The 14,016-nt window shown below is 47.4% G+C and overlaps 1 protein-coding gene across 6 annotated transcripts in view; it reads left to right on the top strand.

Annotated features, from left to right (window-relative positions):
- Positions 1 to 14,016, top strand: part of LOC107396532 (caskin-2) — a 72,097-nt gene that overhangs the window by 26,616 nt on the left and 31,465 nt on the right. For all 6 annotated transcript variants that reach the window (XM_070551536.1, XM_070551537.1, XM_015976294.3 and 3 more), the window contains one exon: positions 3,175 to 3,226. In XM_070551536.1, the coding sequence (XP_070407637.1) occupies positions 3,175 to 3,226 (52 nt within the window). The remainder of the gene's footprint in view (positions 1 to 3,174; positions 3,227 to 14,016) is intronic.

Raw genomic sequence — 14,016 nt, 5'->3', positions numbered from 1 at the left:
GGTTTTCTCAGTAAAAGGAAATTGAAGCATTCATGTAAACTGCTTTTAGTTAAGAAAAAAATTGGTATCGGCAAAAACCAGTATTGGCAAGTCAGGTTTTTCTCAAGACCAGTGATCGGCCAGAAACTGCAATCGATGCACCGCTAGTCCAGATGATCCGCTGCAGTTCAAACCGAGCTTCAGAATGGGGTAGAAAGGTGATTTAAGTGACGGTGAAAGTAGCGTGGTTGTTGCTGCCCGACGGGCTGGTCTGAGTGTTTCAGAAACTGCTGATCTTCTGGGATCGTCACAGACAACCATCTCTAGGGTTTGCAGAGAATGGTCTGAAAAAGGGTAAAGTGAGCAGCAGTTCTGTGAGTGAGGTCGGAGGAGAACAGCCAGACCGGTTTGAGCTGATAGAAACTCAAATAACCACTCGTTATAACCAAGGTATGTAGAAGAGCATCTCTGAACGCACAACATAGAGCTTGAGGCAGGTGGGCTTCAGTAGCAGAAGACCACACCGGGTGCCGCTCCTGGCAGCTAAGAACAGGAAACTGAGGCTACAATTCACACAGACTTACTAACATTTGACAATAGAAGATTGGAAAAATGTTGCCTGGTCTGATGAGTCTCGATTTCTGCTGCGACGGTCGGATGGTCGGGTCAGACTTTGGAGTCAACAACATGAAAGCATGCATCCATCCTGCCTTGGATCAGCGGCTCAGGCTGGTGGTGGTGGTGTAATGGTGTGGGGGACATTTTCTTGGCACACTTTGGGCCCCTTGGTACTTACTCTTTTGGGAATGCTGTTTTGTCTCTAGCAGTTGGAGATCATTGAGACGTTTTCTGATGAGAAGTCCTCATCCCTTCAGACAAAACCTGAAGAGTCCTAATCGTCCTTTGCAGCCTATTGTTCTTACTGAGTCAGCAGATAAGAGCCTGGACAGTCGGTTTCCTGTGTTCCTGTGCCAGGCTCTCTCCAACACTTCTCCGTTTTCAAACAGAAACTTTTATCACACGCAGCAGTTTGTCTCAGCGGGACGTGAAGGACAAAAACGGCCAGAGTTCATGACCTCCAAGCTTCTATTCTACAGTGGAGGTTTTGTAAGTCAGTTTTCATTCGGAGGTCATTGGTTTGAGATGGTTCAGAGTTTCTGATGAGGATGTCCTGCTCCTGGACCTGGTTCATCTTTGGACTCTGGTTCTGGCCTCTCTGCAGCAGCTGGAGGCCTTGATGAGTTCTTTAGAGTTGTTGAGAAAACAAATGCTGCAGACGGATCACCACAGAACCCAAACTGGACCCAAATGGGCCTCCAACAGAAACCTCCTCTTCCTCCCCTTTCCTCCTGCTCCCCACCTCCTCCCTCTTCCTTTCTCCTTCATTCCTGTGGCCACTGATCTCCATGAAGAGCTGAAGGAGGCTCCAGCTCCATAAACAGAACCAGAATAACTCAGAAAATGCTCTGCAGATTCTGATTTTGGCCTGACCCACAAGTTTCCCAGTAAAAGTTCTGGTTTTGAAAATACGTCTGCATAAGGTCCAGATCTTTGTGGTTCTGACTGTGACCGCAGATCCACGCTTGAGTCACAGCTCTCTGCTCCTCAGCAGGAAAAACAAACTCCAGCTTTTTAAAGTTCTATAAATAAATAAGAGAAACCAGCAGAGCGGCTCTGGTTCTGTTAAACGGGCCGAATGCAGAAGTTATTTAAGGTTCTTTAACAAGCTGAGAACCCTGAAGATTCCAGTCGGATCAGTGGTCTCGAACAGAACCACCCCATCAGAACCCCATGTGTGGTGGTGTGCTGTCGGGAATGGATGCTTCTGATTCATGAACTCCACGATTCTCTGAAACTGATTCCAGATCAGATTAAGGCGAGGTCCGGTCTAAGTGGCTGAAGGATCTGGACCACATGAGTTTAAAGTTAACAACCAAAACCATCAGGTTCTGTTCGCCTGTCTTCCATCCTTCTCCCATTTTCCTCCCGTCTCCCTCCTGCTGCAACCCCCCCACCCCCCACCCCCCCACACACCCCCACCCCCACCTGTGTGATGATTTGTTTGTCTGCAGCTTTAAAGCCAGAACCCTAAAATCCAGGTCATTATCAAAGCAGTGCTGCAATCCCACAGGAGGAGCATCAACACTTCAAACAGGCTGGTGGGGGGGGGTGGGGGGTGGGTGGGGGGCTCTTTAGGGGTTTTTTCAGATTGTCTGCAGGTCTCCAAACAGAGCTGCTTGCTGATCTCAGACCTGCTGGTAATCCTGATAGATACAACGAGTCGGGTGGTTGAATCTGATCTGAGTTCAGCCGGAGAGACGGAAATGGAGTCTTCAGGTTTCAAATCATGATTCTGACTTTTGTCTGATTAGAAATAACTCATCAGCATAAAGATGACTCAGCAGATTTACGTCAAACAGTCAAAACATCAGAGTCATTCCATCCATCCACTTTCTGAACCCGCCTGTCCACGTAGGGTCACGGGGGGGGGGGGGGGGGACAGAGAGCTGGACTTTAGGAGCCATCTGAAGGAGGCGGGTGGGTTCTGATCCCAAACTGAATCCAGAACTGAATTCCTCCACAAAATCAAACAAAAATAAAACACGAGTCTCTTGATTTGTCTGAAATGGAGGAAAACATCTTTTATATTGAGTTCTCTGTCATCATGGTAATGTGTCAGATTAAATTATGAAAGCAAATCTGATCCTCGGTCTCTGTTGAGTTTATGATCAAAACAAAACGAACAGAAATACTAATATTTAATAATAAACCAAACGAGCAGACAAACACGATTAAAAAACCAGTGGAGCCATTTAAACCTACAAATGAAACCTGGAAGGACTGCTTCCTCTGCCGGGGCCGACGGGTTTGAATGCTCTTAGACCTTCTGGGCGCTGATTTTCTGCATCATTCTATAAAATAAACGGCTTCAGGCTGTGAAGACCACACCAGCGCCATTTTTATTCTCACACACTTGGTTTATAAAAGCTGAAAATATTCAGGCCGTCTTGTTTTACTTTGACAAAAACTAAAAATTATTTTCCTGCAGAATATTTCTAGAAACTTGTAACTGTGCAGGAACACAACTACACCTCCCAGGAGGCTTTGCAGCTAAATGCTTAGTGCTCTGTCCTTTCTGATTTCAGATGGACCAGAACCGATCAAACGCTGATGTTTTGTTGTTTTTTATTCCAGAGCTGCTCGGATCCACGAAGAGGCTGAACGTTAACTTTCAGGACTCTGACGGGTAAGCCATGACGTCACGTTTATTCAGGTTTTCACCGATTTATCAAGTTTGAAGTTTTTCTGTGTTTCAACTTTTTTATTGGAATTATAAAAACTTTTTTACAGCACTTGGTTCTGAAATATATTTTCCATAAGTTTACCAGTAGAGTACAATTTATTTAGATAATGTGAAAAAGTAATATTTATTAAGAAAACCATTCAATAAATGCATTTGTTACCCTTTAGCATTTTTAAAATGTATTCTTTAATTTTCTTGATCTATTTTATTTATTCATTTTTAATATAAGTTATATATTTTTGTTAGTTTGGAGTTTTTCCCGTGTTTCCCGCTTGATGAGCAGATGTTCACTTCTCAAGGAAACAAAAGAGTAGAAGACAAAGAAAATGGATAAATAATTATGTTATTAGAATGAAAACAAAAGCAGTTTGTTTGTTTGCAGATTAAATTTGAACTGTTAAACTTCAGTTGCTCAGTTATCAGACTAGAGTTTAAACTTCAGTTTATTCCAAATGAAATTCTGTCCCTGAGGATTGTTCAGGCTTATTTCCACTCAGCTGTCTTGTATTTCTTACATTTATTTATTTTATTCTGCTCTTGATGATGGCTCTGTTTGCCTTTTGTTGTGTTGAACTGAACCGGTTCAGGTTGCTTTATGATCTCGGTGGTAAACGTTATTCGTGTCAGAACCAGAAAATGTCTCAGAGTTTATAAAACATCACTGGAGCCTTTCAGCTTCAGGTCAACTCGATCCTGGGAACAAACGAGTCTGAGAGGCCATAAAACAGAGCAGTCATCAGTCCGGAGACTCGGTTGAGTGTCCACTGCCTTTGTTAGGGTCAAGAGGGGCTGATGGGGTCAGAGGGCAGGAGTGCAGGGGGCGGGATGCTGACCAATGAGGTGAGTCTCTACAAAGAGCTTGGACATCTTAATGCAGCGCTGATGAGGTTAGAGTCCTCAGAGTTTCAAATATGAAGATAAAGCTAACTAACGAGACAGAAGTCATTCTGTTTGTTAGAGAAAGACGATCCGAATCCAGACGAGTTATAGTTTTGAGTTCAGGTTAGAATTATCTGACCCAAGTCATCGGATTCATTTAGAGAAAGATGTAAAACACACACTGACTTGTTCAAACGCTGAAACCTTCATGCATCACGAATGATATGATCCATGTGTTGGGTCCAGCGTGTTCTAGCGTGTTCTGTTTCACATGTGCTATTCTACGTGTCTATCTTGTGCAGAACACAGCTCTGCAGGGACACGTTTTTGTTTTTTCTCCGTGTGATGGTGAAACTTCCTGCAGGATGTAATGAGAAGAGCAGGAGAAAAGCACAGCCGCAGGAGATATTTAAAGAAATCCAGAACTTTAAAGACGTTTGGCTCAGGCTGTCGTCGGCTCTGGTGCCTCTGCTTCAGGTCTGAGATGTTCAGAGAAGCCCCGCCCCTCCAGGTGTATGTGTGGAGCTGTTGAGGGGCGTGGCTTTGGGTGTGTTTGTGTTTGTTCAGGTCTACCTTCCATCTGGAGGTTTTTGTCTCTCTTTATGTGTGTTTGTGAAAAACAAACTCCGACTAGGAGGGGAGGCCTCGGCTTTGTCTTCCTCAGAGACAAATTAGTGTCTGAGTCTCTGAGACGTCTCCCGCAGTCTGCTGGCTCCATGTTTGGACCTGTCTCTATGGAGAACCGTGTGGAATGACGGTGGGAGCTCCAGCCTTTTGTACGGGAGGGGGAGGGGAGACCGTGCTGCCAGCCACCCAGAAGTCTGTCTGATGCGTCTTTGAGTTAAACTCTGTTTAGTAAATACTGTTCATTGTTACAGTCCTGATCCCATCTTCAGCTGTCCTTTAGAGCGTTTCCGGATCAACAGCTTTCCAGACTTTCTGAAGGAAAGACCTCTGAATCATCCAAACATAGAGTCCTAACTCAAGGGATGAGCCAGGGTTGTGTCCACCCAATATGAGTTGAGTACCAGCAGTTTGTCACAGAGACACAGTCAGTTCAGTATCTGTTGAATCGAATGAAAATGACTCTAAATAAGTCCGTGCTTCTCCCTGCTACTGGTTGAAAGAGGAATTACAACGGTTGTAAACAACCCCGCAGCAGCTCACACTAAGCTAACGTTAACATGGAGCCAACTAATACTAAAATAAAGCACCAAGTAAAAAGATCCACACTTTTGGGTAAAACAGTATTATTACTTACAAGTCCAGTTGCAACGAAGCCAGGTGACCATCAGTCTGTGATTCAGTAGCCTTCTTTAGCTCCTCGTTCGGACGAGTCTAGGGTGTTCTTCGGGTTAGCTCTATCCAGAAACATTGCTCTCTTACTTTTACTTCTAAGCTCTACCGCGATGCCAATAGAAGAGCGAAATGTTTCTTCTTGTGCTTTTTATTGACAGTCAGTGAGCTGAAAAAGCTAACTGCTAGCCTGTGTCTTATATTAGCTATTGGCACAGGAAACAGCAGGTAGAGACCCCCCACTAGTGTTCCTACCCGAACCACACACCTGTTAACGCACCTCTGAGACCTGATGTCTTCTGCTCAGAGCTGCATCTTTCAGAGAAGAACAGGAAGTTGTTATCATGCGTCAGACTCTCCTCCTCATCCGCACACCTTCATCCTCCATGTTGACCATCAGCTGGTGTTTATATTTAAAACTTGAACCAGAGAGTTTTTCATCTCCAGCTGGGTCCATCTGCAAGTCTCTGTGTGGTCTTCAGTCTCTGAGAAGTTGCACATTTGTAAGTCCACCTCATAAAGCTCCACCCAGATGTTTAATCAACAGTAAAAACTCAAATCTGTTAAAACAAACCAACAATCTGCTCTAATGAACCCTCCTCATGTTTCATCTGGGGCAGATTTCACAGGTTTTACCCTTTTTACACGGGATCATTCCTCGTTTTTACTAGATCTCTAAGAGACTCTAGATGCTGGTCTGAAGCCAGTTTACAGGATCCAGATCTGGTTTATGGAGCTCTGTCTGCAGGACATTAGTTGTGGTTTTAGTGTTTACAGCTGTAGTGGTTGTCCTCATGAGCCGTGTTGAACAGCTGGTCCATCAAGGTTGCTTTTGTTGTTGCTTGTTTAATTATTTCAGCTTCTACTAATTGTTTTCGTATATTCTCTATTTGGATCTGGACTTTATGGAAAAGTTATGGAAAATAAGGTTGAAAGAGCCCGTCTCCTCCTCTTGTTGTCCTCAAGGCAGCAGATGTTCAGAACCCTGATCCGAACCTGTACCATCACAGAACCGGGCTCTTGATTTGGCGCTGACGCCTATCTGGATGCTGCGCTTCCTTTTTGGTTCCATTCTCTCCAACAAAGTTCCGGAGTACGCATCCGACTGACCGAATGGTTTGTGGAGGATTCCTGATTTGGTTCCATGAGATTCTCCTGAACACACTTGTGTTTGGTTGTGGTTCACCAGGAGGCTGAAGACCTGGACAACGTGGACCTTCTGACTCTGTGGCTGATTGTTCAACAGAGAAACCTCAGAAGGTTCTAGAACTTCGTGGCTCCACAGAGCGTTGATGATCTCGTTTAAAATGGTTTGTTGATCTGACACTCCCCCATCGCTGGAGGTCTTTAGACTGTCTGCCACCAGAGGAGGATTTGGACATCTGTGATTGGTCAACATGCTCTGGAATGCGACACCACCAGCAGGAATGTCGTGAAACTCTCCCTCTCTATCGGAATGTCACTCACAGTCTGTCTGCTGCATCTACAGTGCTCCATTCAGCACAGATGACAAGGGTGTGAGTGAGTGAGTGAGTGAGTGTGTGTGTGAGTGTGTGTGTGTGTGAGTGAGAGGGTGAGTGAGTGAGTGTGTGAGTGAGTGTGTGAGTGTGTGAGTGAGTGAGTGTGTGTGAGTGTGTGAGTGTGTGTGTGTGTGTGAGTGAGTGTGTGAGTGAGTGAGTGTGTGAGTGAGTGAGTGTGTGAGTGTGTGAGTGAGTGTGTGAGTGAGTGTGTTTATGTGTGTGTGTGTGTGTGTGTGTGAGTGAGAGAGTGAGTGTGTGAGTGTGTGAGTGAGTGTGTGAGTGAGTGTGTGAGTGAGTGTGTGAGTGAGTGTGTGAGTGTGTGAGTGAGTGAGTGTGTGAGTGAGTGTGTGAGTGAGTGAGAGAGTGAGTGTGTGAGTGTGTGAGTGAGTGTGTGAGTGAGTGTGTGAGTGAGTGTGTGAGTGTGTGAGTGAGTGAGTGTGTGAGTGAGTGTGTGAGTGAGTGTGTGAGTGAGTGAGTGTGTGAGTGAGTGAGTGAGAGACAGACAGAGAGAGAGACCTGGATCAGACACACATAATCTCTTCCAGTTTTGTTTGTGATGTTTTTCCAGATTCAAACAGAAGTCCCCCCCCCCCCCCCCCCTAACAGCTGATTCAGACCCAGACCTGGTTTTCTGCTCTCTCTTCCTCTCAACTGTGTGTCCATTACTGTCGTAGCCCGCAGTGCTTTGTTTTGTTCTGCTGAACATGAAAACAGTCTCCAGCATCAGAGGGAGGGAATGAAGTAGGCAGGACAGCATTACCCCCCCCCCCCCACCCCCCCATCTCCATCTTTACTCAGGGATGTGTTTCATCCTCTTTTCTGCTTTGTTTACCCAAGACTTGTGGCTTTATTTCCTCTCTGTCTAGTGTTTTCACCTGTGTGTGTGTGTGTGTGTGTGTGTGTGTGTGTGTGTGTGTGTGTGTGTGTGTGTGTGTGTGTGTGTGTGTGTGTGTGTGTCTGCGTGTGTGTGTCTGCGTGCGTGTGTGTGCGTGTGTGTGTGTGTGTGTGTGGGGGGGGGGGGTTTAGATCCCGCCTGAGCTCATGATGGCTGGACCTGTCCAGGAACTGTCCCTCTTATCTTTGAAAACACGGGCTTTGTTCAGTTTGAGACTCAAAAGTCCTGTTGGTTGTGTTTTCTTTCTTTTGTTTGTTAGACGTTTAGTCAGAAGGTCACACAGCTATGACGTGAGGTCAAAAGGTCACCTAGAGGTGAGGCAGCAGTAAGAGCCATAAAGACTCAGAGACAAGTCTGTGGTTGGTAACCTCCTGTGTTGTTCTGGTGAACCCAGCATGGTGGATCATCTAAACCAGTGAGCTGAATGTATTGTTACACCTCTGCCTTCCCATAATGCACCTGGTGCCACCACGTCTTGCTGCTGTGTGGTAGTACAGAAGTTTAAAGCATTCTGATCAGATTAGTCATCAGTTTTGTCCTTACTTTGGATTCTGAGTCTTCCACTAGTTCCAGACTTGGTCCTGATCTGATAATGATGCAGGAATCGTCTGATGGAGGTTCTTCAGAGGTTCTGACATGTTTCCAGGTGTCATGTCCTACCTGCAGGCAGGCCTGATGGTGACTCACACACATGAACACAATGAGAGGCCTCCTCCCTGCTGCGAGTCCAGACCAGTTTCCTGTTCCTAAACCACAAGCAGGTCTAATTCAGTCTGCCCTATTAGGAGGAACTCTTTTATATTTGTGCACGTGTGTGTGTGTGAGAGAGAGACGCTGCAGCAAACAGCAGGGATCTGAAGCTCCTTTCAAACACACTCCATGCAACACATTTCTGTGTCTCATCAATAATGTCTGAGTTTCTGCTGCAACATGGAGACGGATGCGAGCTCCTTTTCAGCTGTTATGTAATAAATAATTTCTTTGTGCTATTACTGTAAAACCTGCAGATTCTGGATCAGGTTCCTTTTCAGATTTCATCCATAAGTTTGGTGTGTTCTGTTTGTACGATGATGCTGTGACACATTTTCTGTTTCTTAAATTGAAAACGATCCATCCTCTTGGGAATTGTAGCCTCACACTTTACAGCGTAACGACTGCATATTTAATTATGATCAATAAGATGTGATGTTTCCATATAAATGTGAAATATCAACCTGATTGGTCTTTGAATGTTTAACCAGAAGAGTTTAGGATTCTTTGCTTGTTCAGGGACCATAAACACACTTCGTATTAATTCAGCAGAGTCCAGTATGTACTGTAGTTAAAAGGGTTTTATTCTTTTCTAAACTAATCATAATACATGACAAGCTATGAATAATGATATGCGGTGGAGTGTATATGCGAGTTGTAGGCGCTGGTTAGATGTGCATCAGAACCTTTGTACCTGAAAGAGATTGTGAGTTCTGGGTGTAAAAGAATTTTGGTCTGCTATAAACTAGAGAATTGATTATTAATGAAACAACATCAGACGTGATCTGTTGTGTCTACGAACCCTGATCGGAGACCCCCGGTCAGATCTGGAATGTCAGGAAGTTGGGTGAACCTCAAGGCACAGAAGTTCGTAGAATAACCGCGGTGTGAGAGAGGTGTCTCAGGGAGGCTGGTTCTGAATCGGCCACTTCAGAGTTCCGCTCGAAACGGAATAACTCGGGAAGTCACTCTAGTTTTAATAATCTAGAGTTTGTGATTTCTGCAAATCAGAATTTGTCATGTTGTAGGCTTTACCAAACATCCCTCAGAAAACCACACCTTCCAGATACAAGCTGTTCTAGTTCTGTGGATAAAGAACCTTTAAACTTTATGTGAGGCGACCCTAACCTTAATTTGCATCTAATGAACTCATTGTGTATGAGTGTAGACAATGATTCACTTGTTAAATCAAACAGTTCTGATCATAAGATATAAATAGGTCATTGTAAGAACAATGTTTCAACTTCACTGTGTCAGGTTCGTTGGCAGTTCTGAAGCGTGACTGAGAGTTCTGTTGCCCAGACGCGGAGAGACGGAGATAACCGGCGTGGTTATTTCCTGTAGGTGTAGCTTGAGGGTTTAGAGGGCTGGTAAGCCTGGAGACTCGATACAAAGTCTGGTGAGAACGATGACTGAGCAATGAATGAAACGCCGGCACTTTCTTAAGTAGTGTCGGCGTGATGACGTCAGTCGCCACGTTAGTGGCAGGAATGAATGGAATGCAGTCAGCTGGAGGAGTTCGTGACAGGACCCCCCCCCTCTAGGGACGGCACCCGAAGTCCCAGGACGGCGGGCCCAGAAGTCTGTTAGCAGGGCAGGGTCGACAAACGAGCTCTTGGGCTCCCAAGAGCGTTCCTCAGGCCCGTACCCCTCCCAGTCCACGAGGTACTGCCAACCTCGTCCCCGGCGGCGGGCGTCCAGAATCCTGCGGACCGTGTAGGTGCGATCCGCCTCAACACCGCGGGGCGGAGGCACCCGGACCGGTGGAGGGTGGAGAGGAGAGGAGATCACCGGCTTAAGCTGGGAGACGTGAAAGACCGGGTGGATCCGGAGAGTAGCCGGTAGGCGTAGACGGCAGGTGACTGGATTGATGACCTTGAGGACAGGGAACGGACCCAGGAAGCGAGGAGTGAGCTTCCGGGAGCCAGCCGGCATCCTCAGGTTAGCGGAGGAGAGCCACACCTGGTCGCCAGACCGGAAGACGGGGCCAGGCCGGTGGCGGCGGCGATGCTGACGGGCATACTCCGTGTTGGCCCGGGTGATGGCCGCACGGGCCCGGATCCAGGCGAGCCGACAGCGGCGGACCAGCGTCTGGGCAGCAGGGACCTCCACCTCGGGCACCTGATGATCAAACAGAGGAGGCTGATAACCGTAACAGGTCTCGAAGGGAGACAGACTCGTGGCAGAGGAGGTCTGGAGGTTGTGTGACAGCTCCGCCCACAGGAGGAAGCGGGGCCAGGTGGCCGGCTGGGACGAAGCGAAGCAGCGCAGGTAGCGTCCAAGCTGCTGGTTAGCTCTCTCTGTCTGACCGTTTGTCTGCGGGTGGTATCCAGAGGACAGACTGGTGGAAGCACCGACCAGGCGACAGAACGCCTTCCAGAAGCGTGAGACGAACTGGGGTCCTCGGTCGAAAACCACGTCCTGAGGGAAACCATGGAGCCGCACCACCTGCTCCAGGAGCAGTTTGGCCGTTCTCTTGGCAGTGGGGAGGCCGGCCAGGGCCACTAAGTGCACGGCCTTGGAGAAACGGTCCGTGATAGTCATTATATTGTCCAGGTGGTCGACCGCCGGCAGTCCCGTGACAAAGTCCAGCCCGATGTGTGACCACGGCCGCTTAGGCACAGGGAGAGGCTGCAACTCTCCAGCGCCGGGTCGGTTGGAGGACTTGGAGCGAGCACACACATCACATGCAGCTGTGAACTCGCGGACGTCCTTCCTCATGGACAGCCACCAGAGAGCCCGACGGAGGAACTGGAGGGTTCGGGCTTGTCCTTGATGTCCCGCGAGCCGCGAACAATGCCCCCACATGAGCGCCTCTTGCCGGCAGGAGGCGGGAACGTAGAGACGGTTCGGTGGGGTCTCCGGCGGCGCTGGATCGCCAGGAAGTTCCGCCTGTATGGACTGCTCCAACGGCCATTGGAGGGAGGCCAGGAAGCGTTGAGTCGGCAGAATGGTCCGAGGCTCCGGGGGGGGCGGCATCTGGTGCGAAACGCCGAGAGAGAGCGTCCGCCTTGAGGTTCTTGGAGCCGGGCCGGTAGGCGATATGGAAGTGGTACGGCTCGAAAAAGAGGGCCCACCGAGCCTGACGTGGGTTGAGCTGGTTGGCAGATCTGAAGCGTGACTGAGAGTTCTGTTGCCCAGACGCGGAGAGACGGAGATAACCGGCGTGGTTATTTCCTGTAGGTGTAGCTTGAGGGTTAAGAGGGCTGGTAAGCCTGGAGACTCGATACAAAGTCTGGTGAGAACGATGACTGAGCAATGAATGAAACGCCGGCACTTCCTTAAGTAGTGTCGGCGTGATGACGTCAGTCGCCACGTTAGTGGCAGGAATGAATGGAATGCAGTCAGCTGGAGGAGTTCGTGACACACTGAATTAGGCACAGATTATTCAAACCTTTTATTTAACATCTGGTTCATTCAACCATATGGTTATTTAACTTATGAGTTGTAAAAGTTCACTTTTCATTCAGAGTGTGGCATCCAGCAGTCTGGGATAAGTCTGATAATCTCGTCTTCATGGGCCGTCAACAAGCCCTGCAGAATCATCTGGGTGTTAGAAGATAGAGCAGCAACACCACCTAGATGGTGGACTTATGTCTGTAGGTGACCGGTCACTGCCGGTCAAAATAAAGGTCAAAATGGACCCTTTCTGGATGTTACAGAATGATGGAGTTTTACTACTGGCAGGGAAATTATTCACACTTTGTATTTATTTAAATTTTGAGATGAAAAATGCGAGCCGATAATCTCATTCAGACATCAGCTGATCATCAACATTAAGAGTCATGCACTCAAAGATGCACCTTCACATTGATTTTACAGCATTTCTGTTGCTCTGTTCCATCCATCCATCCATCCATCCATCCATTTTCATCCACCATCCATCCATTTTCATCCGCTTACCCGGAGTCGGGTCACCGGGGCACGGGGGCAGTAGCCTAAGACTTCCCTCTCCCCAGCCACTTGGGCCAGCTCCTCCGGGGGAATCCCAAGGTGTTCCCTGGCCAGGTGAGAGACATAGTCCCTCCACCGTGTCCTGGGTCTACCTTTAGGTCTCCTCCCGGTTGGACGTGCCCGGAAAACCTCACCAGGGAGGCGTCCTGACCAGATGCCCGAGCCACCTCAACTGGCTCCTCTTGATGTGGAGGAGCAGCGGGTCTACTCCAAGCCCCTCCCGGATGACCGAGCTTCTCACCCTATCTCTAAGGGAGAGCCCAGCCACTCTTTGGAGAAAACTCATTTCGGCCGCTTGTATCAGCGATCTCGTTCTTTCGGTCACTATCCAAAGCTCATGACCATAGGTGAGGGTAGGAACGTAGATCGCCCGGTAAATCGAGAGCTTCGCCTTCTGACTCAGCTCTCTTAAATGCTAAATGACCCGCACTTGTATAGCGCTTCTCAGAGTAATGACTCCAAAGCGCTTTACACTACAGTGTATCATTCATCCATTCACACACACATTCACACACTGATGGTGATGAGCTACGATGTAGCCACAGCTGCCCTGGGGCGCACTGACAGAGGCAAGGCTGCCGAGCACTGGTGCCACCAGTCCCTCCGACCACCACCAGCAGGCAAGGTGGGTTAAGTGTCTTGCCCAAGGACACAACAGCAGAATTCTCTGTCTTCACCACGACAGACCGGTACAACGCCCGTGTAACACGGTAAAGGACCAGGTCTGCTGACTGCAACTTCATAGACAGTGAGCTATCAGAAGTAGTTTCGACTATGTGTGTGAATAAAACACAGGAAACCAGAATAGAGCTTGAAAAAAAAAAAAAAAAAAATATATATATATATATATATATATATATATATATATATATATAATGTATGTCAGTGGTTCCCAAACTTATTTAGCTGCGCACCCCCTTCTATGTCCCGACCATGTCGACGCCCCCCCCCCAGCCCCCACATCGGGGCATGGCTCTCTCTCTCTCTCTCTCTCTCTATATATATATATATATATATATATATATATATATATATCAGATGTCAAGCTAAACAGACAGGGTTAAAAAAATCCCCATCACTTTCATTTTTTAAATAGTAATTAATAAACATTCGATACCATTACAATTTCCTTTGATTTAATTTTAAATAAATATTTAGAGTGCCCAGGTAGCACATAAACAATGCAATTTAACGGTTTTCTTAAAGTAGGAACGTTTAACCTGTGCGGCCAGAGCGCTCTCCTTCCTTCTGCTCTGCGTAAACCTGAGCTGATCACCTACTTGTGCGTAATCAATTGTCTATAGGGGACAAGATATAGCCATGATGTTCACTTTTGCCTCAGACCGACTTATTGCTGTTTTATGGTGTGGCTGAATCTGCGATCCGCTGCCACGCTGACTGGAACAACAAATGCTGCAGTAACAGGAGTTGTGGTCAGG

This window comes from Nothobranchius furzeri, chromosome 5 (genome assembly GCF_043380555.1).
Source record: "Nothobranchius furzeri strain GRZ-AD chromosome 5, NfurGRZ-RIMD1, whole genome shotgun sequence".
In the NCBI taxonomy this organism is placed as follows: Eukaryota; Metazoa; Chordata; class Actinopteri; order Cyprinodontiformes; family Nothobranchiidae; genus Nothobranchius; species Nothobranchius furzeri.
This window is presented reverse-complemented; position numbering and strand designations above follow the sequence as displayed.